Here is a 23,554-nt window from a genome sequence, read left to right on the forward strand (position 1 = left end):
GGAGCACTGCGTAAACCTGAATGAAACCACACTCGCTTGCAAACCATGCTAACGAAACCGAACGGGTTGCCAGCGAACAGTTTGGTGAACTCACGATCCGCTTCAGCGAAAGAGCATATGATTTGCGGGGATGTTTTGTGGGTGTGCTTGGCGAGCGACGACCTGCTGGCGCGTCGCTTTGGCAAATGTGCGACCACCGCGTACCTGCTCCGTGAGCGTGGAGTGTGCTGCAGACGGTTGGGCTGCGTCCAGCTCAGCTGGCGGCAACTGCCGGCGCTCGTTAGCATCGTGATGCACTACTTCGCTTCACCTCTCCGAGGCGGCAGCACCATCTAAGGTCTGTGCAGCAGTCTGTGTTTCAGCTCATAGCGCAGTGGGTAAAACGTCTGGCACTTCCCGTTGCAGCGACGGAGATCCCGGCTCGAATCCTGACGCCACGCGTCAATGAAACTTTTTCTGGCGATGTCATTTCCGTTACGGATATGACGTCAGTCAGATCTTGGTGGATCCCGGCGTAAAACACTTTCGTGTTAAAAACGTTTCCCGTGGTTAGAAGCAAACCTGGGTCCCTCGCACTATGAATCCAACGTCTATCCGATGGCGTCATTCCGACACGGGCGAAGCAGGTTGCATTTTGGGCTTTGACTTTGACTTTGACTTGAATGGGAGGAAGCTTCGCGTTTAATTCATCTTTCTCTTGAGAAAGGGGCTTTGATTTTTCTTTCAAACTGAACGAAATGGTATTTTGCTTTCATGACCCCTTTAAGGCATCATTTCTGCTCTAGAAAAACATAGGTGCCATCAAATAAATTTGCATCACAGCGTCTAGCTGCACCATTGTCAAAGAAGCGCGGTCCCCTCAAAAGTTACCTAAAGTTTTCACAAACGAATTAAAATCAGCCCCGCTTCAAATGCTGGTCTTTCACAAGCACCTATCGCGAGTGCAGGCCGGATTTTCCGGCGCTGTAATCGCACTGCGGAGTATTGGCATTTGCAGAGCCCGTGATTTCCGATCCCCACACATATTCGCAGAAACAATTTCCGATGCATACGAACGGGAAATGGGAGCAGATAGCCTCGGAAATTGATGCAGCGGTAATGAGAAAGCGTCCTAAGCAACCCGCAACTATTATCGTAGCGTACCGCTAGGGGACTTAAGTCCCCACGGGCATGATGACAATTGATGCCGGTGCTGTTAACGCTCACGTGACTTGTGCAGACGCAGTGATAATAATTTAGTATTTATCATGATAATTTGTGGCAAGAAAGCTCTCCTAGACGGCGGTTATGCTCGCCTGCCCTTTGGTATGCCCAGTGGCGCAAATCCAGAAAATCACAAGGGGGGACACACATGTTTCATTGGCGGCCATTTTGTTGTTATAAATAGAAGTTTTGAAAAATATTCTGCGCAGTGAGGGGCTCGGGATCCAACCCTGTGATTTACGCCAGTGGTTATGCCTTAAGAACCGTTCACACTTGCGACTGGAGCGACAACAGCGACGCGATTTCTGTCGCTTTTGTCGCGGCGACAAAAATTGGTCGCGACCAAACGACAAGAGCGGCGCGACAAGCGCGACAGAAATCGCGTCGCTGTTGTCGCTCCAGCTCGTGCGGCGGTGTAAGCACAGGCGTAGCATGTATACGTGATTTACGGAGCGCATGGAAGGCCGGTGGCGTTAAACTTGAGACCCAGGTTTCATAGCAATACCGGCATTACATGCCCTAAAGCAGTACGTGTTTGTACAGTCATCAAAACTGTTAACAACAACAATAATCGAGGTGCCAGCATATGCCCAGAGCGGCAGTTTGCCAGACCGCCCTAGGTAGTCAGCTTGGCTGTGCGCATGAGCTGAAGCTGCCGAGTGTAGAACGTCAGCCTAGGGAGCACCGACTATCACCTGCCGAAGATATGCCGGTAGCTATCGTAACCGGCCGCTCCGTGCGTAGGCTGGCACCCGCTTCTTTGTTATTGTTAACACTTTTGACGACTGTACAATTTGCGGCGTGTCACAGGCCTTGTAATCAGCCATTCTCCGAGTTCTGGTACATCGCCGGAATGTGGGTAACGCTAGCGTAGCGCCCTACGGCTGGATGATCACGTTGTCCTTTTAATTTGTGTAGTATTTCTATTCTTATGCGCAGAAGTTGTTTGGGTACAGGGTTAAGGACGCCTAACCCGCCCTCGTTTTCCATGCGGCCAACGGGTTCGCCGGTAAGAAAACACATTTTCAGTTTGCTGAAGACCACCCATTTCTTTGGCAACTCCCAAAAACGTAAAAGATCTGAGTGGGGGACAGCTCCCGAAAAGTTCGCCACCATCCGGCCCGACCCCCGTCCCTGCTTGGTTGCTGTTTAGGTCGCGGCAGAGATACGCGTCCTTAGGGGCGCGTCGAGGCGCAGCAGCGCCACCACCATCTTGGTTGGCCCACACGGTGCTTTCAGCGCCTAATTACCCGCGTGGTAAGGGCGAATAACCGAAAGAGTTGGGGGGGGGGGGGGGGGTTGGAGCCAGAAAACCATATTGCTACACCAACAGCAAGCCACCCCGTGCACCGAGCTGGTTACTTGCAGATAGCTGCCAGGTCGTCAGCTCGCTCACCTGTGCCAGGGGCGCGGTGCCTGTTACCGCATTCTCTTTCCGGCCGCATAACGCCGTGCGGCACCCAAGGTCACGTCTTTACCTCAAGCCAGCTCGCAAGACAGGCAGAGCATGGCGCGAGTTCAAGACTGAATAGTAAAACATAAAACATTTGAATTTTGCTTCTTCTATAAGCCAGCTAGAACCGAGCAGAAGCGAGATTGAAATGATGGCCGGTGACAACGCATGCGTCATGGCGCAGCAAGTATCGAGATGAAGTTGCATTGCGGGGAAAAGTGCGCATATTACCCGCACCCCAAATTTGCTCCCAACACTCGCCAATTGTTGGTGCGGGTTACACGTGCAAAAATACGGTATCCTGGGACAATTACATTACATCGGCTATACACGCGAAGGGCCTCTAATGTTGCTGTTAGAAACTGCTGGCGATCCTGGTGACTACTTTAAAGCACAATTAATACAGCTGGTAAAAGCTATTCAAGAGGAACAGCATTTATAAAAAGCAAAAGCGTCTTGAACAGTTTCGAGAGAAATTTATGTCCAGCATTGCTGCTTGGATGAATCATCACAGGACAAACAAGTTGTTTCTTACAGCTGAGACCAAGACTGTTTATGCCCCATGGGGCGGTGGAAGAAGAAAAACGCAAACCACCCAAGTGCAGGTATAAAAATATTAAAACATTCTCTTTATTTCAGCTTCGAAGCAGGCACGCACACACACCACGAATCTCGTCGCGTTTAAATGCAACATGAAAGACAACTAAAACAACATCATATGGCAAGACATGATCCACACTCACTCTCGCCGTGTGCCGCAGCAGAACAAAAAAAGGCTTAACCAAGCAAACAAGGAAGCCCGAACGTTTAGGTCCGTGGCTAATAAATAACCTATAACAAAAACTAACTAAAACATAGCACAGTAAGTGACTTGATGGCTTAACAAACCCAAACAAAAACAATAATAAAAAAAGCAATACAATGCAGCGGCAAGCTAAAAAAAAAAAAAAAAAAACTTCTGTTCGGCACATCGGTCTTTGGTACAACTCGGAGCTGCAACCAAGCAGCGCTTGAAGCATACCTTCGGCAACATTTTTCCCGAAGTGCGTGAACATTAGGCATGAGCATTGAGTGTTTCTGCAACGACCTTACTGTGCAAAGATGGAACGGCGTTATTGCTGTGTCATCTAAAATAGCATTATGCATCAGTTAATATATTATTGTCATTATCATAATCGTCACTATAAGCGTTGTATAGAAAATATGCGCTATAAGAGGACGTGTAGCAACTCTGCAGGAAAAACGTGTGGCACTTTTTGAGAAAACATGGCATACTGTACATGGAGCATGCAAGTCCGGTAGCTGTTGGCATAATAATAATCTTTCATTCTTGTATAACGTACACTTCAGATGTATATATATCTGCATATACTTTCCATCCCTCTTGACACATGTACAAATGCTCCAGCCTTGCACTTTCAACGCGGCCGCAGTGTCGTCGCCTTACGGACGTGGCATGCTTTACGAGATTCAGCAGAGTGGTGTGGCAACCTGTGGCACGCGCCAAGCTGCGATTCAAGCAGAAAATGCTAAGCAAGAGAATCAAATTAAAAACCTCTCTGCAATACATGACAACAATTTAACACAATAAAAATATCCCCCCCGTCCCAAAAATGAAAATTTTAAGTACCGCGGAACCTCTCAAGAGACAGACAGGGGGTGGAACTGTCCTAATTCATTCTCGGAACAGTCTCAGCTTTGAGGGTGCGTTGAAAGGAAGAGAGTAGGAATTCAAATTTTTTATCTCTTTTTCTCAGACGCTTTCGGTAGGGGCGAAGCTCCTCAAAACAGACTGTTCCCAAATTGATCGACAAGGTTCCAAATGAGTTGCTTGCATTTCCAAATGCAATTCCAATCATCTTTACAGGAGTACATGGCTTATAGCACCAATGCAACAGATTCCAGAAAATTATTCCACACACTTTCTTTTCCACACGCTGCATCGATCTAAACAGGTTCCCGCCGAAACGGTGGTATTTGCATATAATAGTTGCAATTCATTGCCAGACATTCAAAAAATGTGACACACACACCCTGGTACTACCAAGGGACGATGATAACACAATCACTCGCACTCGCCTATCCACTCACTCAACGGATTGCATTTGGAACAGACTAGGTGCATGGCGCCAATGTAACACTGCACAAGAAGTACAAAATGTGCACCCTGTGGTTACAATTAATCCAAGGGCATTATTTTGGCATCCTGCATTGTGTGCAACACTCTGCCCCTAGGCCACAAAAATGCCGCTTTCTGGAGGCCCACAGAAGGGTAAGAATCAAATGTGCCTATGGTGTTATCCTGTCGTGAGCGCACGATTAATTCATAGTTTGACAATCGAAGCTGAAGCAGCAAGAAACTATGATGCATGCGAGTTGAAAAAAAAAAAAACTTGCAGCAACATTGTGGTAGAGATGAGAGTGAATTTCAACTCCATACCCAATCCCAGCAGGCTTAAGAATTCGGAACGAATTGGGAAGAAAAACTAACAAATATATGAGCATTGGAAACAATTTACTGATTTTCACCCCACTGAGCTCTCCATGTGTCAATGGCAAGCACCGCTATGCTATCTGCAGCAAGGTCTGCACATCGCACTTGAGCCCCAGTTGCCTAGCCACTTTCCAAGCTGCCTGCCCAAAGGGCTGAACGAAACGAAACAGTTTGAAGTGACCACCGAGATTCTCTCCCCGGAACCAAATGGTGCCGCCAACACAGTCAACCGGCATGGCACATTTGAAGCGATGACAAGGACACACATGTTGAGCAAATTACCTGCCCGCAGCCTAGCACGCTACTCTCACTATTACCACCATCATCCTCGCACACCCTCAAATCTCACAACCAGCCGACCAAGGCGGTGAACTTTCATCACGATATGTCGCCAAGTGCGACAATGGAGGAATGGTTTTCTGTCGTTGACTGAAGCAACTACTATGCTGACTTCCTTCTACTGCTACAACCTGTGGTGTAACAATGCGCCACCAACAACCCTGGTAACATTTGAGAATCATAAGTGTACCACACAGCCTGGTGAAGCAGGGAACCAACTGCTCCTTGCATATGCAGCACTTCCGAGTGCCGACTAATTGTGGCCAGACAGCACTGCAGGGCAAATCAAACAAGGCACTACAGCATGGACTTATCAGGAAATGACACTTCACTTCAAACTGGCATGAAATCTTGCTTTCAGAGAGTTCAAGCACAAAAGTTATTGTCCCTCAAATGACATTTTTGTCGTCCTCACAGAATAACTCGTCTATTGGTCGCTGGTGCCGCATAAAGCAGTGAAGTACTTTAAAGCACCACAACATTGTAAGCAAACACCCCATTTACAAGAGAAGGGCAAGATTTGAATTACATTCAAGGGCACAGAAATTGAATCACAAGGCAAGCAAGGGTGTTTCCTTTTTAAACACTACAAAGCAGCAAACGACTACCAAGAGAAGCTAACATTTCAGTAACCTCCCCAGATCAAATGAAAACGAAGACTTTGCCGCTGAAAATGTAAGTACACCAAGTGACAAACAGTACAGAGCAGCCAGTTCCCACACAGGCTAAAAACTTCAGTCGCGTCCCACTCGTTCACAAACAGGCATCAAAGTCCAGTGAAATGACGATGTGGGTACGTTGCACAATGAACAGTTTGTTACAAGCGAATGTCGTCACTCAGGGGAGAAACCGCTGACGCTTGACTCTTCTCCCTCGGGCATGATGTCCTTGAAGGCTGCAATGGATCTGAGAGTCCCCGTCACCTCCTCGGAGGCCGACATTACCTCGCGATCAGCGTTGGGGGGGTCAGAGGGACACCAGCTTGGGGGGGTTCATGGCGTCGGGGCTAGAAATGTCCCCGTTGGTGTTCCGCTGCTGCTCCGCACATGACGTCACAGGCGAGAACACGAGCGGAGTCGTTCCCGTCGGCGTTGCTCCTGTGCCCTCGACGATGGACTCAAAGCTGTACATGCCAGCCGACGGAGTCTGGATGGGCACACCCGCAACTTCCGTCAGTAGCCCCGCGCATGACACGGGCACGTCGGTGTTGTTGTTGTGATGATTGTTGTTGTTGTTCAGGGCACTGCTTCCATCCAAGTTTGTGAAGATGGACGTCACGGGGAGGGAGTTTGGACGGGAGAACTTGGGGGCCCGGCCTGGCGTGGCTGGGACCTTATGACCGCTGCGAGTGGTGGCGGGGCTGCTGGAGTATGATGAAGTGACCGGCAGATGCTGCGGTCGTTGCTGGGAAAGGCCACCGGTAGCCGACGCTGCGCTTGTGGTGGTGGGAACAGCCTTGATGTGGGACATGGCCTTGCAGCTTGCTTCATGAGCCTTGAGGATGAACTCCAGGTTTTCCTTTTCATGCCGAAGCGCCGCAATCTCCTTCTGCAGGGAGCTCCGAGCTTCCTCCAGGCCTTCGGTTTCCTGGAAGATGAAAAAGAAATTTCTGGAGTCAGATCATGCCACATGGGGGGAGTGGACATGAGCTAAGCAAAAATTTGACTGCAATGCGCCCCTCCGATTATCATCCGCAAATTTAGACTATCCGCAGACCAACACCAAGATTTTTCCAGGCCAACACGTGACAACGAGGCCGCTGAATCAGGTTAACGTGAGTTTTTGTGCAGTCAATATAAGGCTACGAATCGTTTGCCTGACCAACAGCCCAAGAGCCATTGATTTGCCAAAACGCTGTTGCCTAATGCAAGCTGCCAACCAAGGGCCTGCCTGCACACTTGTTTTTATCAAGACACAGTTGCTATCAATTTCAAGACTTGGCAAGCACCACAGCAACAAACTAACCATAGTTAATACGAGGGTAGTAAAGTAGCAAAGGGCCACATTGTAGGCAGGTATTAAAAGCACAAGGTGTACAAGAGCCACACAAGCACCTTAGTTGCAGGCAGGTATAAAAGGCATGAGGTGTACTTTATTTGATAAGGAGCAATAGCCAACAAAAGAGACAAGAAACTGACCTTGAGCAGGCTGTTGGTGTGGTCCATCCGCCGCTTCCGACAGCGGGCAGCTGCCAGCTTGTTCCGTTCCCGGCGAATCCGCCTCCGCTCTTCTTCTTCGGGACTCAACTAGGGTTGGAAAAATAAACAAACCAATGAGATAACAGCTCCTGCCAAGACTCTGGATAATTTTCGAGTCAAAGCCGTACAATGAAACTTGAACAAGCTCAATGCAGTCTCGCTAGTGGAAAGTTTTCTGCGTGATGCTATGAACTGAGAGTGCCACCTGCACTACACATATAGAATCATCCAGACTTTGATGATTTTCTTTTCATAGGTCGGAAAGTAAAAGAAATGCAGCATTATTTCAAGAGCTGCAATACTAGGGATAAATTTTTGTTTATATTAATGCATTTTGCAAATTCTGGGTTCCCTTTTATAAGCGAGGGTCACTATTTAGCAAGCTTGAATAGCTTTAGAGATGCATGGCCGAAGTTCAGACAGTACGACAACCCAGAAAACAAGGTTGTTGAAGATGCACCGTTTTCGCAGGAATTTTAGGCACGTCACTATTTTTTGCTGTGCTTCAACGAAGAGCTGTTTCAATTTTCGTTTCAGTGCTAGACGATTGACATTTGCTGCCGTCTGGCGTGCCTACCAATTTACATGAACTTTATAATGCTGAGCTCGCAGCTCTCTTTAAACATACACGGGTAAAATCAACTTTCACGAAAGTGTGCATAGCCAGCTGACCAACAGGATAAAAATAATCATGTGACCCACAAACACTTCGATACAGTGACACTTTTAATGCAAACATTGTGTCGTGAAGCTGACTTCCAGGGATGTGAGCATAACTAGTGGATCAATAAAATAATAATAATCCTGGAACCCCAAACAATCTGCTACAGCGGCACTTTTGGTAGAGACGCAGCCAAACTTTGCAGTTTCAGCAGGCTTTTCCTTTGCCAGAAGCCAGTGCTTTTATGCTGCAGAACCATTGCACCAACTACGCCGTGAATTATCTAGGCACCTTGCTGAGTGCACTATCATCACCCAAGATCCTTCTCATCTCAGTGCCATTGCTCGCAAATTACCCTGGTACCTTCCAGTACTTTCTGATTGTTTGTGGAGTTTAAAGCGCCAAAACTGCACCCGGGCTATAAGGTGTGCTGTAGTGGAGGGCTCCGGATTAATTCTGACCCTCCCAGGGATATTTGACGCAGCGACGCCGAAACATCGAGACACACAGGTGTTTTCCGCTTTTCCCCTCCGTCTGAAAAGCAGAAGCCACCGCAGCCGAGCCACCGTGGTGGGCCTCCACTACTTTCCACCCCCCCTGGCTGAGAAGAGGCGCTCACCTTTTCACTCCGGTTGGGCCTCCTGCCCCCGCCACGCGACGGCTTGGGTGGCAGCGGTGGCGACGGGGTGGGCGTGTTGCTGTTGCCGCTGTGGCGCATGACCTGCTGCTGGAGCAGCTGCTGCTGCTGCTGCAGAGGCGGGCTGGTGGTGCAGGCGGGCAGCCAGTCGTCATCCAACACCTCTTGCTTCACAGTGATCACAGCAGGCTGCTGCTGCTGCTGTTGATGCTGCACCCAGAAAGGAGCCGCCTGGTAGGCTTGAGCACACAACAACGCACCACGGGCAACACAACAACAACACACAACGGCAGGAAAGCTCAGCCACAGAAATGGGCCCCCCACTACTAATCACTGTTTCACCACAAGGCTACCCCTACCATCTCACTGCTGGCAACCAAAAAGGCGCGATGGTATACAGGCACGCTCTGCGCAACGGAAGCTTGAGGAGCTTGCTCCCTGTGGTCATTAATACCTCCCACTTTGGTCTCCCTGATACTTCGAGAAACATTCGAGGCCCACGACAGCAGACTACCACCACCTGATGAAGGATAGTTGGAACAGATTGGCATTTAAACATCCCCGAAATTGCTTCTCTGTGATTGGGGGAGGGGAACACATGTATGACAAAGTTTAGATGCCCTTCCTTGGTTTATGATGAACGAGTGCCTCTGAAGATAACCTGTTTGACGAGTTTTTGCAGAATCTAGCACTCTGCCCTCTAAACAGTTTACTGGAAAGACAAGACAAAAGCACCCTAGCATTTAAACAAGCAAAACACAGCGTAACTGGCCAGCATCGGATACGAGCAGTTTGTAGTAGCGATCCACACTCGCAGCTACGAGATCATTCTCGCAGCTACGAAGTTTTAATCAAGGCTAGGTGCAGATTAGAGTTGGTGCCTACCTGCTGCTGCTGTTGCTGATACTGGGCAATGTTGACCACGGGTGGCACGAAGCCAGCTTGGTGCTGATGCTCCATCGGCGCAGGTGGCACAGACTGCAGCTCCATGAAAGACTCCTCAATGTTCTTGAGTGTGGTCGGCGTCAGCGTGGCAGTGGTACGAGTGGGGATCCCAGACGTGATACCCGTAAAACCCGAAAACTGCACACACAAGAAAAAGAAGAGACCACACTAAGTCACCCGTGCAAAGCCCTTCTCCTTCCCCTCTTCATTAGCTTTCACACAGCCCGTGTAGGCTTCCAAAACAATGCATTTAGACTTCTGAAAGCAAAAATGCAATGTCAAAAAGTAGCCTGCTCTTTGTGTCACTCAGGTTACATTCTTATTCCCTACGTCTGCGCAAGCACGCAGGCGTCAACTGACTTATTCATGGCATACATACTGGTTTTCTGTTTGTTCGCCACAAACAGGCCGTAATAACTAAGCACATTTTCAATCTGCCAATTTTTACTCTGCACCCTTGCGACGCCTTGGCTGACATCACGAAATAAGCAAGGGTGAATAGTGCGGGGTGAACGGGCAGTTTCGAAAAAGCCACCGTCGTGCAGAGTAAAAAGTTGCACAAACTGTCTGAAAGACCTTAAAATAAGGTTTACGAATTCTCAACTTTATTCGGATCATGTAATCGGACAGTGCTAACTGCCCACTTTAATGTCCCTTCCAGAGAGTTTTTTTTTTAAATGCTCGTTAAAAAGAAGCTACAAGAGATGCAAGATTTTGCTGTTCTCAATCTACATATTTTCAACGAATGAATATACTCTGCCCCCCTCTGCCTGAGGTTGGTAACTAACCACTGGTTGGTATGCTAACCACTGGTGTTCTGCTCGAGAATTTAATAGCGCGTGCGAATGGCTGCGTTTCAGCCCAAAAATTGACACCACAATGCAACGCACATAAGAGATGACAGGACAAACACTTCAGAAAAAAGTTTCAACCAACCATGCAGGTGGCAAAAAGTAAAAAATAGGAAAGCCTCAGACAGCTACAAAACACGGACTCGGGACAGACTTGTTGGGAAATAAAAATTCAAACAATGGCCTTGGGCAATGTCAGTGCTTGTTCACAAAACAGTGCACTTGTTGCAATGACAGTGCTGACATTAGGACATGAATATGGGGACGCCCCAATGTGCGTGGGTTTCTTTTTCTTGCTAGCCGTTGTTTACATTCGCAGATCGACAAAGCATTGCTGCAACGCGAGAGACTTTTCTTCTATAGTGATCTCTGGAAATGTTTTGATAGGCGCCTTTCTGGCTCTCGTCTTACCTCTGCAGCAGCTTTCAAACAATTGGCACTTTGCTTGCTCCTCTGAACTGTGACCTTAGAACTGCGACGTTGACTGCTTTGTAAATGGTAGTTGACGCGGAAGGTATTGTATTTCACCTCGACACAAGTTGGACCTCCTTGACTTTTTGAGCACAGCATCAAATGAACAATGCGGTGCCAAAGCAAAGCATCAACTGCTGGGTGCCTCTTGCCCTGTTTTTTGCATTTTTTTTTCTCTGAATAGGGCACCATGAATTTTGCAAGCTTTTGTTTTACCAAGGTAATAAGGAAGCTTGAGGAAACAACGCTCTGCATATCTACCACCGGCAGTAATTGGTTGGACATGGCCCATAAACACACCTTCGACATTTTTTTTTCCTTTTTGTCTGCCAACGAAAAAGTCACAAACCTTCATGATGGGCGGCGTTGTGTGCCATCGCGACAGAAAAAGGATAAATTGCATGTAGGGAAGCAGATGCTTTTTCAACTCTCCAAAGTAAAAGCTGCTGGGAAATTCCTGTTATAGTCACATTCCCGCATTATGCTCTGGCGGAAGCCGGTCTGTGCTCTAAAGGTAGTTTTGGAGCACTTACCCTCCGAGGGACCTGCATGCTCTGCAGTGGAGCTCCGCGACCGCTCCATACCCGTCATCAGAACTCAACGTTAGGTTAGTTGGCACACAGCTTCTTAGGTCTTACGAACAGTGCTTTATAGCCTGCCAGTCATGTAATTGTGCACTAACCAGAGAGAGAGAGAGAGAGAGAGAGAGAGAGAGAGAGAGAGAGAGAGAGAGAGAGAGGGAGAGGGAGAGAGAGAGAGAGAGACTATTTGTTCTATTATTTTCTAGACTGGCTAGCTGACAGGAGCACGTATGCTTCAGGACAATACCAGTACAAAGGAATAAGCAAAAGTAAGAGAAATTAGACGAGAAACGTCCACGGTGATCACCATCAAGGCTGCCGGATCGATCAGGAGCCGTTCGCGAAAAAAGTTCGTTTTCCTCGCCCTTCGGCCGCCGCGTTTTTCCGCACAAGGAGGTTCCCGGAAAAATAAAGCAGCGGCTGAGCGGCCCCGCGGCGCTCATGCCCATCAGGCGACGCCGGGCCGCCGCCGACGCGACTCTCGCGGTTACAATCGATGGCGCCGAAAGCACTGAGGTGGGCTGGTCATGCGACTCGGCGGCGCCACACGCCACGGGTTCGGGCCCCCGACTCCCCTTCCAGGAAAACCCAGCTGCCGCGGCGGACAATTAGCCGCTACGCGGGGGAGCACACGCCCATGCAGCTATAGCTAGGAACATGAAAAGATAATGCCGCCTCTCGGGCACCACCAGCCCACCTCCCGTTTGCCCGCAAAGTGGCGGCAATTTTCTGTCACTTCCCGGGAACCGTCAGAAATTGGGTGAGGGTCAAAATCGAATTCAGCGTATGGCGCATCGAGGCAGCCGCGAGGACGTGTGCTTGTGGGGGGCCTGGAAATTTAAAAGGTGTCTTCGATTTGGCTGCACTCGCTGCACTCATTCAGGTAGTGCAGCCCTCGCCTCTTCCGATTTTCGAGTGCACCGCACGGCGCCTGCACAAATTTTTCTCTTCGATTTACCGACGGCGCAGAGTGTGCAGGATGAGTTCACGGCTTTCCCTGCACTTCCCAGGAAGGAGGTGCAGAAGCAGATGACTAAAGTACAGTCTTATTAAGAGCTGTCGCATGATGAACACTTTGAACGATTACTACACTGACGTGTTAATTATCTTTCAATTTATTCGAAACTTTACACACCGCGTGGTGGCGCCTGCATCACACCGGAAGTCGGCTATCAGAAGCGGCAGCGAGCTAGCCTTTGAAAGAGTTACTCAGTAACCTCAGATTCGATACTCGCAGTTTTGCACCCGCGATATGAAATCCGGTAACGAGAAATCGCCATCTTTGCAGCCCCGCGACCCCTGCGTTCGCCACATGCCCCCACGCGCCGCGCAGAGCCCGCAGACGCAACAAGCAACGGCGGAAAGTCCTCGGTACATCCGGCGTACATTTCCACCCGCACAATGCGGCGAGAGCAAGAAAACACCGGCGGCCAAGACAAAGCGGGTCAAGGGTGCAGGCGGCGACGACCATGCGCGTTGCCGCGGGCCCCGCCGAAATGGCGGAAACCCCTTGTTTCCCGTGCGGCCGCCGGACCGTACGAACGTTGTACGGTAGGCGGCTACACGGACGCCTGGCGGAAATGTACCGAGCAGAGACCTCGTTTTTAAGCTGGCCCCGGACTCCGCACTTTCGAATGGTTTGAGAGGCCCACGCAAGCAACCTGAGGAGCTACCTCAGTTTTCCAAAAAGATGGCGACTTAAAAAAAAGAAAGACTTAATATAGAATGTGCTTCGGCCTGCTGCATAGGCACTTCTTTTATGGACAATGTAACGAAAGTGTGTAAACATGTCAAGCGCAGTCGTGCTGAGCCGTCAACGAACGTATAGTTTGGAAGGCTATTACGATGAAAGAGCGAAATTCGCCAGCATCCATCATTAATCTTGTCGAGGTAAGCGAGATAATAAAGTCAACTGACAACGGCTGTTGCTGCTGATAATAATGGGGAAATTAGCGACATACCGGGGAGCACCGTGCCAACACCGCGGAGTCATTTAAAAAAGAAGTAATGTGGGTACTGTATACTCTCGGAACATATAGTATAACCCTCGGCGGTGGTGTACTGCATAGCTAATACCGTGGATTGATTGAAAATATCTATACAAAAACAGAGGGGGGGGGGGGGGATAAGGTGGCTATCCTAACACCACGAATACACTGGCTTCAACGTCGCTACGACTCTCTCGGCCGCCATCACTGGCAGGCACATGGGCTACCTAAAGCCATAACTGATTTAGTGGCTCTAGGACTGTCCTTTCTAGTCATTGCACACAACCAATTAGCGATATTCAACTAACAACAAAAGTATACGAAAGAACGATGTTGAGAGCTTGATTCCAGGCGACGCAAACCACGCCGCTTTACTGGCGGCGAACTAAAAGCATGCACACCATTCAGCGCACGAGTTCCACGATCACACCTCACAGGACCCGGGTTGGCCCGACTAAGCCGTGGCCGTTAGCTGGCATAATTCAGAACGGAATTTCTGCCGATAAGGCACCACCAAACAGCAATAACCGAGCTTTTGCCTCCAAATAGACAGTCGTGTAGTCGGGGCTTCTAACTGCACTAGACGAGTTCGCATTTTCCCCGCAGCGGCAACTGACGAGTTATGCTTCGGTAACACCTGTTGATATTTTGGCACTGCACTTGCGTGTTTTAAGTGGATGAATTTTAGCGCCCATCGGGGTGCCCTCGTCGTGCGTGCGTTATTTAACTCCAAAAGGAGTAAAATAACCCTCGAAACAAACTTGCACCAATTTATTTCAATCGGGTCACTGGGCAGCCTTGTTTTAAATGTAAACAAGCACTTTTTGTTGGGTTAGGTCCAGGCCTGCGCCACACAAAGCACGCCAGAAAATCATGGCCGGAGGCAGTACGGTGACCCGGTGAAAATAAATGGGTGCAAGTATTTTTCGTGGTGCTATTTTACTCCCTTTATAGTCCCAGAATACACCTGCACGCTGCTAGACAAAGACGCCCTTTCAGATCAGACCCCAGCACGCATCACGTGGTATAACCTCGCCGAAAGCACGTAGGTGACAAAATGTCGTACGCGCGGCCTATTCTAACTTTGTAATGAGCCCGAATCGCGGACCGCCCCGACAACTTCGCGATGGAAATCAGCTCGAAATCTCGGCAGGGGGTTCTTTTTTTTTTTTTTTTTTTTTTCGGAAGCCCACGACGACGACGCAGCTGGGCGCGCAAACTAGACAGCGCGCGCACAAGTTGACGGATGGTGTACATACGGAGCTTTTATAAACGATACACGTGTTGCGGCCGCACATAACTGCGAGTTATAGCGCCCCTCTAACTCTAACAACGTGCGCGTAGCCTTGGAAGACGTCGCTGACAGCTCCGCCGGGCGACGATATCCCGTTTGGAGGCCGCTGTTGTTTCGACACTGCTGCCAGCGCGGCCTTTTTCTTTTTTTCCCGCCTCAAAAAGGCCGCCGTACTTCGCGAGGGGGAAAAAGAAGCAGCGAGCACGTGTAAAGAAGAGTCGCAAAATGCACACACATACACACACTGGAACGACGACAGCTCGCCGTGCCGTGCATGCGAATGACCCAGAGACATTAATATACGCGAATGGCGGACTAATATGATCATCAGCGCCTTACGTTTGGCTACGCCTGATTTTGTTAGTTTTGCTGGTTAGCTGAAAACGAGACGACGAGTATTTGCAATAATTTCATCCTAACTATTCTGCAATAAAAAATGAGTACTCCCGAGATACGGTCGATCCGAGCGGAGTTTCTCAATATTCTTTCGCAACTGGCCGTACGTTATAGAATCTTGTTCGCGTAAAGTAGTTAGCATGTGCTTCTGCATTTAGTACGCCTGTGCGGCAACCGACATTTTTCGTTGCTGAATGAATGTAAGTAGTGTGTTAGTGATGTGGGGAGCCTCAAGCCAGGACCCACTGAACTACTTTTAGGTACACCCAATATGCAGTTTTGGGGGGTAACGTATGACCAAGATAGAATTAGAATGACCAGCTACCAGGAATAAAATATTATGATAATAAAACGAAACGTTTTATCATAATTGCGTATTTTATACCTTGGTTAATTACCGATGCAATCAACGCCCTCTAAAGTTCCTCCTCCCCCCCTCCCCCCGCATAACCAGCTAGCTGTAATAAAATGGAAGTACAATGAAACGACACGTTTTATCATAATTGTTCATTTTATACCTTGTTTGGTTAATTACCAATGCGCTCAACGCCCTCTACAGCTCCTCCCCTCCCCCCTCCCCCCTCGTTGGGGAGTCTTTCGAACTCAAATCCAGCCTGCCACGAAACAAAAAACGCGACGGTGGTGGTTGCGACGTGGGTGTTTGATAGGCGAGAGAGAGAGAGAGAGAGAGAGAGAGAGAGAGAGAGAGAGAGAGAGAGAGAGAGAGAGAAGCGACACACCCAGCGAAGAAGACAAGCAAAATGAATGGGGGATCGTCGGAGTGCGCACACGTAGGACACAGCTGCGTCGAGACAAAAGCCAGTCCGATAGCGACGGCCAGAGGAAAGAACCTGAACAACAACAAAAAATGGTTTCAGACAGAAAAGAAGCCCGAGAGTTAGCAGCGCGCGGCCTTGGACTCGGCGGGAAAGAAAGAAAGCGCACTTCAGAAGTGTGCGGCGAACGCACGCACAACCGCACGGTCGGTCTCCAACGGCGGCACAGACCTTTCGGCAGCAGCAAACGCATTGCTTATATTTCAAGGGCACCGAAGCGACAGCTCTCTTAAATTCCGCCCAGCAACCCGTACAATGCGTAGGTCGGAACAACGAATCCCCCAACCTCCTTCGCTCGTCGTGTGGGCATATCGAACAACGACCCCGTCGAAGACTCCCGTCTGCTCGCAGCAGTCCCTTTCTTGGGAGCAGACGAAAAAGACCGACGACCCCCCACCCGCGAGAAGTCGCCAACCGATCACCGACACGCCGAGACATGTCGATGCGCCGAAAAGGCCTTGCCCCCCACCCCGCCGCAAGAAAACGCGTCGCGACGGCCCCGTTATTGCCCTCCGCGCTCGATGCTTTACATCTACATTACAAAGGCGCCCAACCGCAACGCGCAGACGATCATCAACGCCTTACCGATGGACGAATAAATAACGCACGGGTCTGCTGGAGCGGTGCCGACGGAGAAACGGCCGAGTTTGCGAGCGAAGCTGTTTACGCAGAGAGTTTCCATCGGGCGTAGCTGAATTAATTTACCTTTGCAAAAAAAAAGAATAGCCATTGTTTAACAACATAAACAAACAAAACGAACCACCACAATGCGCTCGTCAGAATAAATCGAATCTCATAACAAAACGAACCACCACAATGCGCTCGTCGGAATAAATCGAATCTCATAACAGGAACGAAACGAAATTGACAATATGTTGTTTAACGCCACTCGTGCGCGGAAGTCGTGTACATACATTTTTACATGTCAGGACAACACGACGCGTCCACCCCTCCCCTAAACAAACAGGGCGATTCCGTAGAATTATTGTCATAATTTATCATGCCAGGTATTTAGGACAATAGCGAAATTTCTATTAATACCACGGAATACGCACAAAGTGACTTCGCTAAGTCGGACAATAGCGCAAATTCGCTTCCTACGACGACATTCACATGAAAGTGACTTCGCTAAATCGGCAGGCCGAAATTTGATGAAAAGGATCTGTGCGCTACCGAGAGCAGACGACAGTCAGAACTTGGCGGTAGCGATGTGGCTCCTCGACAGACGACGCAACGCCGGCAACCGCGCTGTATCCAGGGCCGGAAAGATCGGACACTCGGAACAATAGACTTGGCCGCGGTTTAGTGACAACGGCAAGCTTGGACCTCCGCGACGTTCCGAAAAGGCCCCCCGCGACAGCAGCAGCAACACGCCGGAAAGGCAATGATGCAATGCGCTCGCCGCGCACCGAGCGAACCCCTCACCCATCGAGAATACCTCGAAAAAGAAAAAGAAAAAAAAACTACAACGGAAAGGGGAGCATTTCAGGCCGCGGAGGCAATACTGCTCTTGCAGTTTCGTCTGCTCCGCTAGCCGCTTGTTTACCGCCGCCGCCAAGCGAACACCTACGCTCCGCCTGTCTACCCCGCAAGCTGGGAGCAACCGCTCCGCGCGGAAGTGGATAGGGCAAAACGACAATACGATGACTCACGTCCATGTCGTCCAAGTCCACAGTCTTCAGCAAGAGGTCGTCCGTGGGTCCCCCAACGTAGAAGTTAAAATCCTCCATGTTCGCGCACCACTCGTCGTCCATCGCCGCCAAGCGCACACACACACGACTGCTACGAAACTGAGCGGCGCGGGCAGCGGCGGCTGTCTTTTCAAGAACAGGCGCGTTCCCTCCCTCCCCTCTGCCCCTCTTTCCCTTCAGCGCTACGTCGGCGGCGTATCGGTGACGTCGCGGCGACGTCACGCCGACGTAGCCTTTCAGTGGGCCCTCTTTTGGCTGCGCTCTTCGAAATCGCTCCTGCAGCAGCGCCGCACTATCTCTTCGTGGAAGGAAAAAGCTCCGCACTTCCAGCGATCTGCGGCCGCCGGCCCTCACCCCCCGCCGTGACGTTTCGCCGGTGGCCGCGACGTTTGCGCCGATGCGGTCGCGTCGTCGTTGCGCCAACATTTTTGTGCCTCGACGGCTTGGGACGTCGCCGGCCCGTCAAGTGCGCGATCGGGGAAAGTTCGAAATGCACGCACGGAGTGGCGGCGCGAGGATTAAACATTATTTTCGTAAGGTATGCAGCTCAACTGCTATGCGCCAGTCCTGAGTAGTTCTTAGCAGTTCGTGAGCGTTTCAAGACTGCTCTTTCAATAAAAACTTCATGAAAAAAGACACAAATGAACACGGAGCTACCCTGCAGCAGTTCCAGGCAATGCAAAATGGCAAATGACAGATACCAAGCAAAGCAACCTACTTACACTAAACGTGATTCTTCCGCAAGTCCACCGTAAAAGTAATTTCCGCTCGATCGTTTGTCCATAACGAGCTATCAACCTTAATTTGCCCCTGCAACTCCGGCATGTTTGAAGCACGTATTTAATACATGTCACGCAAGCCACAAACGCGATACAAATCGCAGTTATGCTGAAGTTACGTGCTTATTATACGTACTGGTGATTACTGTAGCGACTAGCCTTTCTTTCGACGAGCAAAGTACCGTAACCCATCAACGCCGTAATAACAACAGTAATATACCACTGTACGTGGTTGGTGTCAATGCGCTTCGCTAAGAAGAGCACTTCAGTGCTTCTCGCCGTTCGAAATTGTGAATAAAAAAAAAACTTACAAATAATGTTACCACGAAACATTACAGAACATCGCTGCAGTTAGTCGGGAATAGTAATAACGCCGTTTTATAAAAACGGCAGCGCCGGTGCCGGTTCAACGTTGACGCCTCTTGCGGAAAAGGCAAACATCTCTCGGCTGTAAAAAGTAATTATGTGCATGATATTTGCGAGGGACTTGGCGGCGCGAATGTTTTCTTCAGCTGCCTTCCAAATTTCGATTGCCTCATCTTCCCATTTTTTTTAGAGCAATAACCGCTCCTCATCTGTTGATGCGACGGCGGGAATGTCAAGCTGTCAAATAGTAGCGGTGGAAGTATTTCTCTGTCTCTTTCCTTCACACACGTAGACACAAAAACTCTCAGACGGCAGAAGCCGCCTTATAAAGTTCCCCCGACAAAGTTACCGAGCATTATGTTTCGTATGACACAGTCGCGTTCATTTACGCCACTGCCTCCCTCCCCAAAATCAGCGTTCTCCGTGGCCGGGATGCACCTGTTTTTCTCACGTACCGTAACGCTGCGCACCGCGAGGGGTTTTGGTGCCATACGCCGTGGACCGTCAACAACGCCGGACTTCTTCACTCATAAGGCCCAGAACGTTTACGCACCAAGAAAAGCCGAAACAGGCCGCCTGAACTCGCCCAAACAAGGCGCGAACTCGAGTTGGATTTGGATTTCCCCAAAAGAGCGGAAATGTTCTGGGTGCTCGCGACACAGAAAAACTTTCGTCAGATTTTGAAAGGCATGTCGAACCCGTTCGATGACGGACAATAATTCATTTGCGTTTGTTCCATGCGCCGGCGGCATAATGAGCGTTTCTTCAGCCAGTCTCGGAGCAGTCCGGGTGGTGCAATAAGTTCCCGGAGTAGTCTGGGTGGTGGGATAAGTTCCCGAAGTTCCCTTACCATACATCTCTGGCTGCACTAAGAATTTAGCTCGGACCAGTGGTTTATTTAGAGCAGCGTGCTTCCGTTGCATCTGTATATATAGCTGCCAAGTTGCGCAGCCGCTGTTTCAAATCGTGTAGCGCTTTGACAATGCCACGGAAAGGGCTCGCAGTCAACCGGCGCTACCGTCGCTCGAGGTAAAATGAAGCGGACATTTTATTCTGGCAGCATGTTCAAACTTCCCGGAATGCTGCTTCCAAAGAGGCCCTGGATTCGGTCTTCAAGCAAGCGCCAATGGGCGCGGTTATTGTCGCACTTTTTGAACGAACCGTTCCCCTTAAAATGGGTTGAAGGGAGTAAGCGACAGACGTCGAGCAGTGGAACAACAACGCCGACAATGCGTATCAATCCTATATATCCTGCGACTGGCCAATGCGGTGCTCTCAGCAAAACAAATCGGTGTTCCGGCAAGTATAGGCTCGCTTTCGAAGTTCCTTTCGACCACCCCGCAGCAGCTCACTGCAGCAACAAGGCACTCCTCCCAGCATGACAACGCCAAGTGGAGGGCAGTAGAACGCTAGATGAGCTCTTCCAACGTCTTGACGGAAACCTACCAGAAGAATCTAAGCCCCGACTCCAGCACCTCATTACAGATCTGGAATCCCCTTGGGACAACTTTCGGTAATGCAAATAGGGAAGGTCGTGTCCTCAATGCCTGCTATACGGCCCCACCCCCCCTATGACGTCTGACCCTTAGCGGAGGCTAACTTCCAGACAAGAAGACTCTTTATTGTACTTTTTAGCGGTAAATATGATTAAAATCAATCAATAGATCAATGAAGCAAGCAAGCAATCAAACGGCCGTCCTCGCATTACAGCGCTTCAGTAAGGCGGAGTCCAACCGCACAGTTGGCCGTGAGAAAAGCGTAATATCGCCTGCAACGTTCACCTATTTTAAGCGAAGCTTATGTTACTAGGGTTTCATGTATTATGTATGCCCCAGAACAAAAATTCCCTAGACTACGTGTCTTTGGAGCGCGAGGAGCTGAAAAACGAACCCGGCCCCCACCAAAGTCGCGTGACGCTCGAAGCATGATCTGAACCTCAAGCTTACACGTCTCAAAACTTGGATATGCGTCGCGAGTAGACTATGTAGCAATATGCCCCCCTTGCACGATCAAAACATAACTATACTTATAAATAGGAACGATGTTCAAGATAACTACAGTCAAAATAACAGTGCGTGCGTGTAAGTACGCGTCGCTCTCAGTGGTGACCACCGTCGATGCTCGAGAGAAATACAACTTGCTCGCATCTTTCGCCTAAATCCTTGGTCACCTGTATGTCGAGTTCGCTGGTCATCCATCTTCGCAGGGTCTACAGACTCAGCATTTTTCTTCCCAGGCAGAATGTGCACTGAGGTGAAGCCTGTTTTGGAGAAATCGTTGGGTTGTTTCTTTTTTATATTCATTCAACTGAGAGTCTCCGTAACGAAGTTTCCTGTCATTTTCCGCCAGTTGTATCAAATAAACTGAGAATATAATTCGAAGTTAGAAACACGGTTTAGTGCCCAACTGCGAACGGGCATTGACACATATACACGACGAATGTATAGCTAAGAATAGAACTCCCATAGAACTACCGACAATATAAAGGCGACACTGACGTACACATGACCGGACATTTAGAACAACCACCCTGTGCATGTTTCCAAGCTGCGTACGACAGGAAAGCATTCACGCACTGAGCAAGGGTCTCATTTGCGAAAACCCAGGACGCTAAAGCGAACGGCGAGAATGGTTTCGGTAAGCTTTTAAGAGGTTTTCATAATGACGGACACCAACATCGAAGTTCTTTCATCTCTCCCTCCCCTGATCGCCTTTAAAGCATCGACTTTATACCGACAGACTGATAAACAGTCCGCGCGGGCACACTTCGGGATATTTTCGCCCGGTTCGAGGTTTCGCTGTAAGTCGCGAGGTCGCCAGCGTGGTCAAGCGGCCCTGAACAAGGAGGTTATACATCCTCGGCTGCGGACAGCGCAAGAAAATTTGCTCCCTCGGCCTCGCGCCGTCGGCTCACTTCTACGAAGTGGCCCTTCACACGCGCACAGCCGCTCCAGTATCAATAACAGCGCCGCCCTTGGCAGTGGTTCAAGCTATTTGCATGCGTCCCAGGCCTCGGCGGCGGCAGCCAGAAACCGGTACGCTGCCGCTCGCAATGTTACGACGGCCGTCCATCTCGGCAGAAAGCTCCTCGAGGCGGAATTTTTTACGCAAGCCCCCAGGGCGGTTGTCGTAGTCGCGGGGCGTAGTAAAACCAGCGTGCCTTTTCTGGGAAACAGCGGAAGAAGGAGAGAAGCGCGCGCTTTCGCCGTATGTGTGTGTGTGTGTCCACTACTGATTATGTGGCGGCCTTCGCACAGAGGAGAGCCGAAGGGACGGTGAAAAAACATGAACGGCTGAGACGACCGCCGTGGAGGCGTTCTTCTTGCTCAAAGGGTTGCCGCCGGGTGCAGGAAATCGACTACCCCGCAGGCAGAGGGGGGCGGGGGCACCAAACTGAAATTTCGAACCCCCGCGACCACCGGCACAGGCCACTTAGCCGCCCGCGGCCATTTGTACGGCGCTAAGTGGCCGGCTTTGCCAAAGGCCCCAGCCCCTTTGTTAGGCGGTAATTGCGGGAAGGAGGAGAAAGCGAGCTGTCGAAAACAAGCGCGAGGAAGATGCAAGCAGCATTCGAGCTGCTCGTTTCCTGTGTGTGCGTCTGTGTGTGAGTCCAGGGCCGCCAAAGCAGAGCGCCCGCTTTCGTGTATGCCGCCAAATTTGTGTTTACCTCGTATTCCGAGCGCAGGAAAGGAAATTGTCGGCACCCGAGTGGGGTATGTCGTGTGGCGACGGCTCCTTCAGCTCCCGACCGGCCCAGTACGGGGTCTTTTCAAAATCAAGGCCAGAGTTTGAGACGGACTTTCTGTCTCCTCACACTCTGTGCTTTACTCTTTGCCCGCTGCTTTCACATCCATTTCCCCATCCTTCGCAGCTTTTTGCCGGTCCCTAACCCTGAACGCTGCAGAAAAACTACGCCCGTTCTAATGTTGAATGGCACTGCCCATGCGATGCACGAACTGTAGATCTTTCTTTTTTTTACTTACGAATTAATCTACAAGTGTTTCAGTTTTCCCAATATTCATTCGGTTATTTGATTGATTGTTCGCACGAAATTTGCCGGAAACATCAGCCACCTCCTTATTGACGACTGCACAAGACACGGTTTATCTGTTCCAGAAGGAAGAACCACAAAAAATGCACACACACAAGTACGACTTGCAACTGATATGACTGCTTGAGGCTACCGGGAGAGCCCCTAGCGCGAAGCAGACGTACACGATGCGACGACAGGCGTAAACACAAAAAGGGCGTACCGGTATAAAGACAAAAAGTTGACGTCGGAAAATGGTACCGAAATGGCGCGAAGTGGACAGGCACCCCAAAAAACTCTGACTCATCACTGTGACTCACCACTCTGACTCATCATACAGC

General features: G+C 49.9%; 1 protein-coding gene across 4 annotated transcripts in view; it reads right to left on the minus strand.

The window, feature by feature from the left end:
- Nucleotides 1-3,256: 3,256 nt before the first annotated feature.
- LOC144149548 (transcription factor kayak-like) overlaps nucleotides 3,257-23,554 on the minus strand; it is a 93,346-nt gene continuing 73,048 nt past the window's right edge. The window contains exons 1-5 of one of the 4 annotated variants that reach the window (XM_077681174.1): nucleotides 18,000-18,159; nucleotides 9,871-10,068; nucleotides 8,968-9,195; nucleotides 7,628-7,735; nucleotides 3,257-7,076 (exon numbers count right to left, since the gene is read on the minus strand). In XM_077681174.1, coding sequence (XP_077537300.1) covers nucleotides 6,456-7,076; nucleotides 7,628-7,735; nucleotides 8,968-9,195; nucleotides 9,871-10,068; nucleotides 18,000-18,101 — 1,257 coding nt within the window. In that variant the 5' untranslated portion in view covers nucleotides 18,102-18,159 and the 3' untranslated portion in view covers nucleotides 3,257-6,455. Of the gene's footprint in view, nucleotides 7,077-7,627; nucleotides 7,736-8,967; nucleotides 9,217-9,870; nucleotides 10,069-17,520; nucleotides 17,911-17,999; nucleotides 18,160-23,554 lie in introns of those variants that run through there. The other 3 variants (XM_077681173.1, XM_077681176.1, XM_077681175.1) reach the window with 3 other exon arrangements.

Source organism: Haemaphysalis longicornis, unplaced genomic scaffold, assembly GCF_048455015.1.
Source record: "Haemaphysalis longicornis isolate Haplotype H1 unplaced genomic scaffold, Haemaphysalis longicornis Haplotype H1 scaffold_8, whole genome shotgun sequence".
In the NCBI taxonomy this organism is placed as follows: Eukaryota; Metazoa; Arthropoda; class Arachnida; order Ixodida; family Ixodidae; genus Haemaphysalis; species Haemaphysalis longicornis.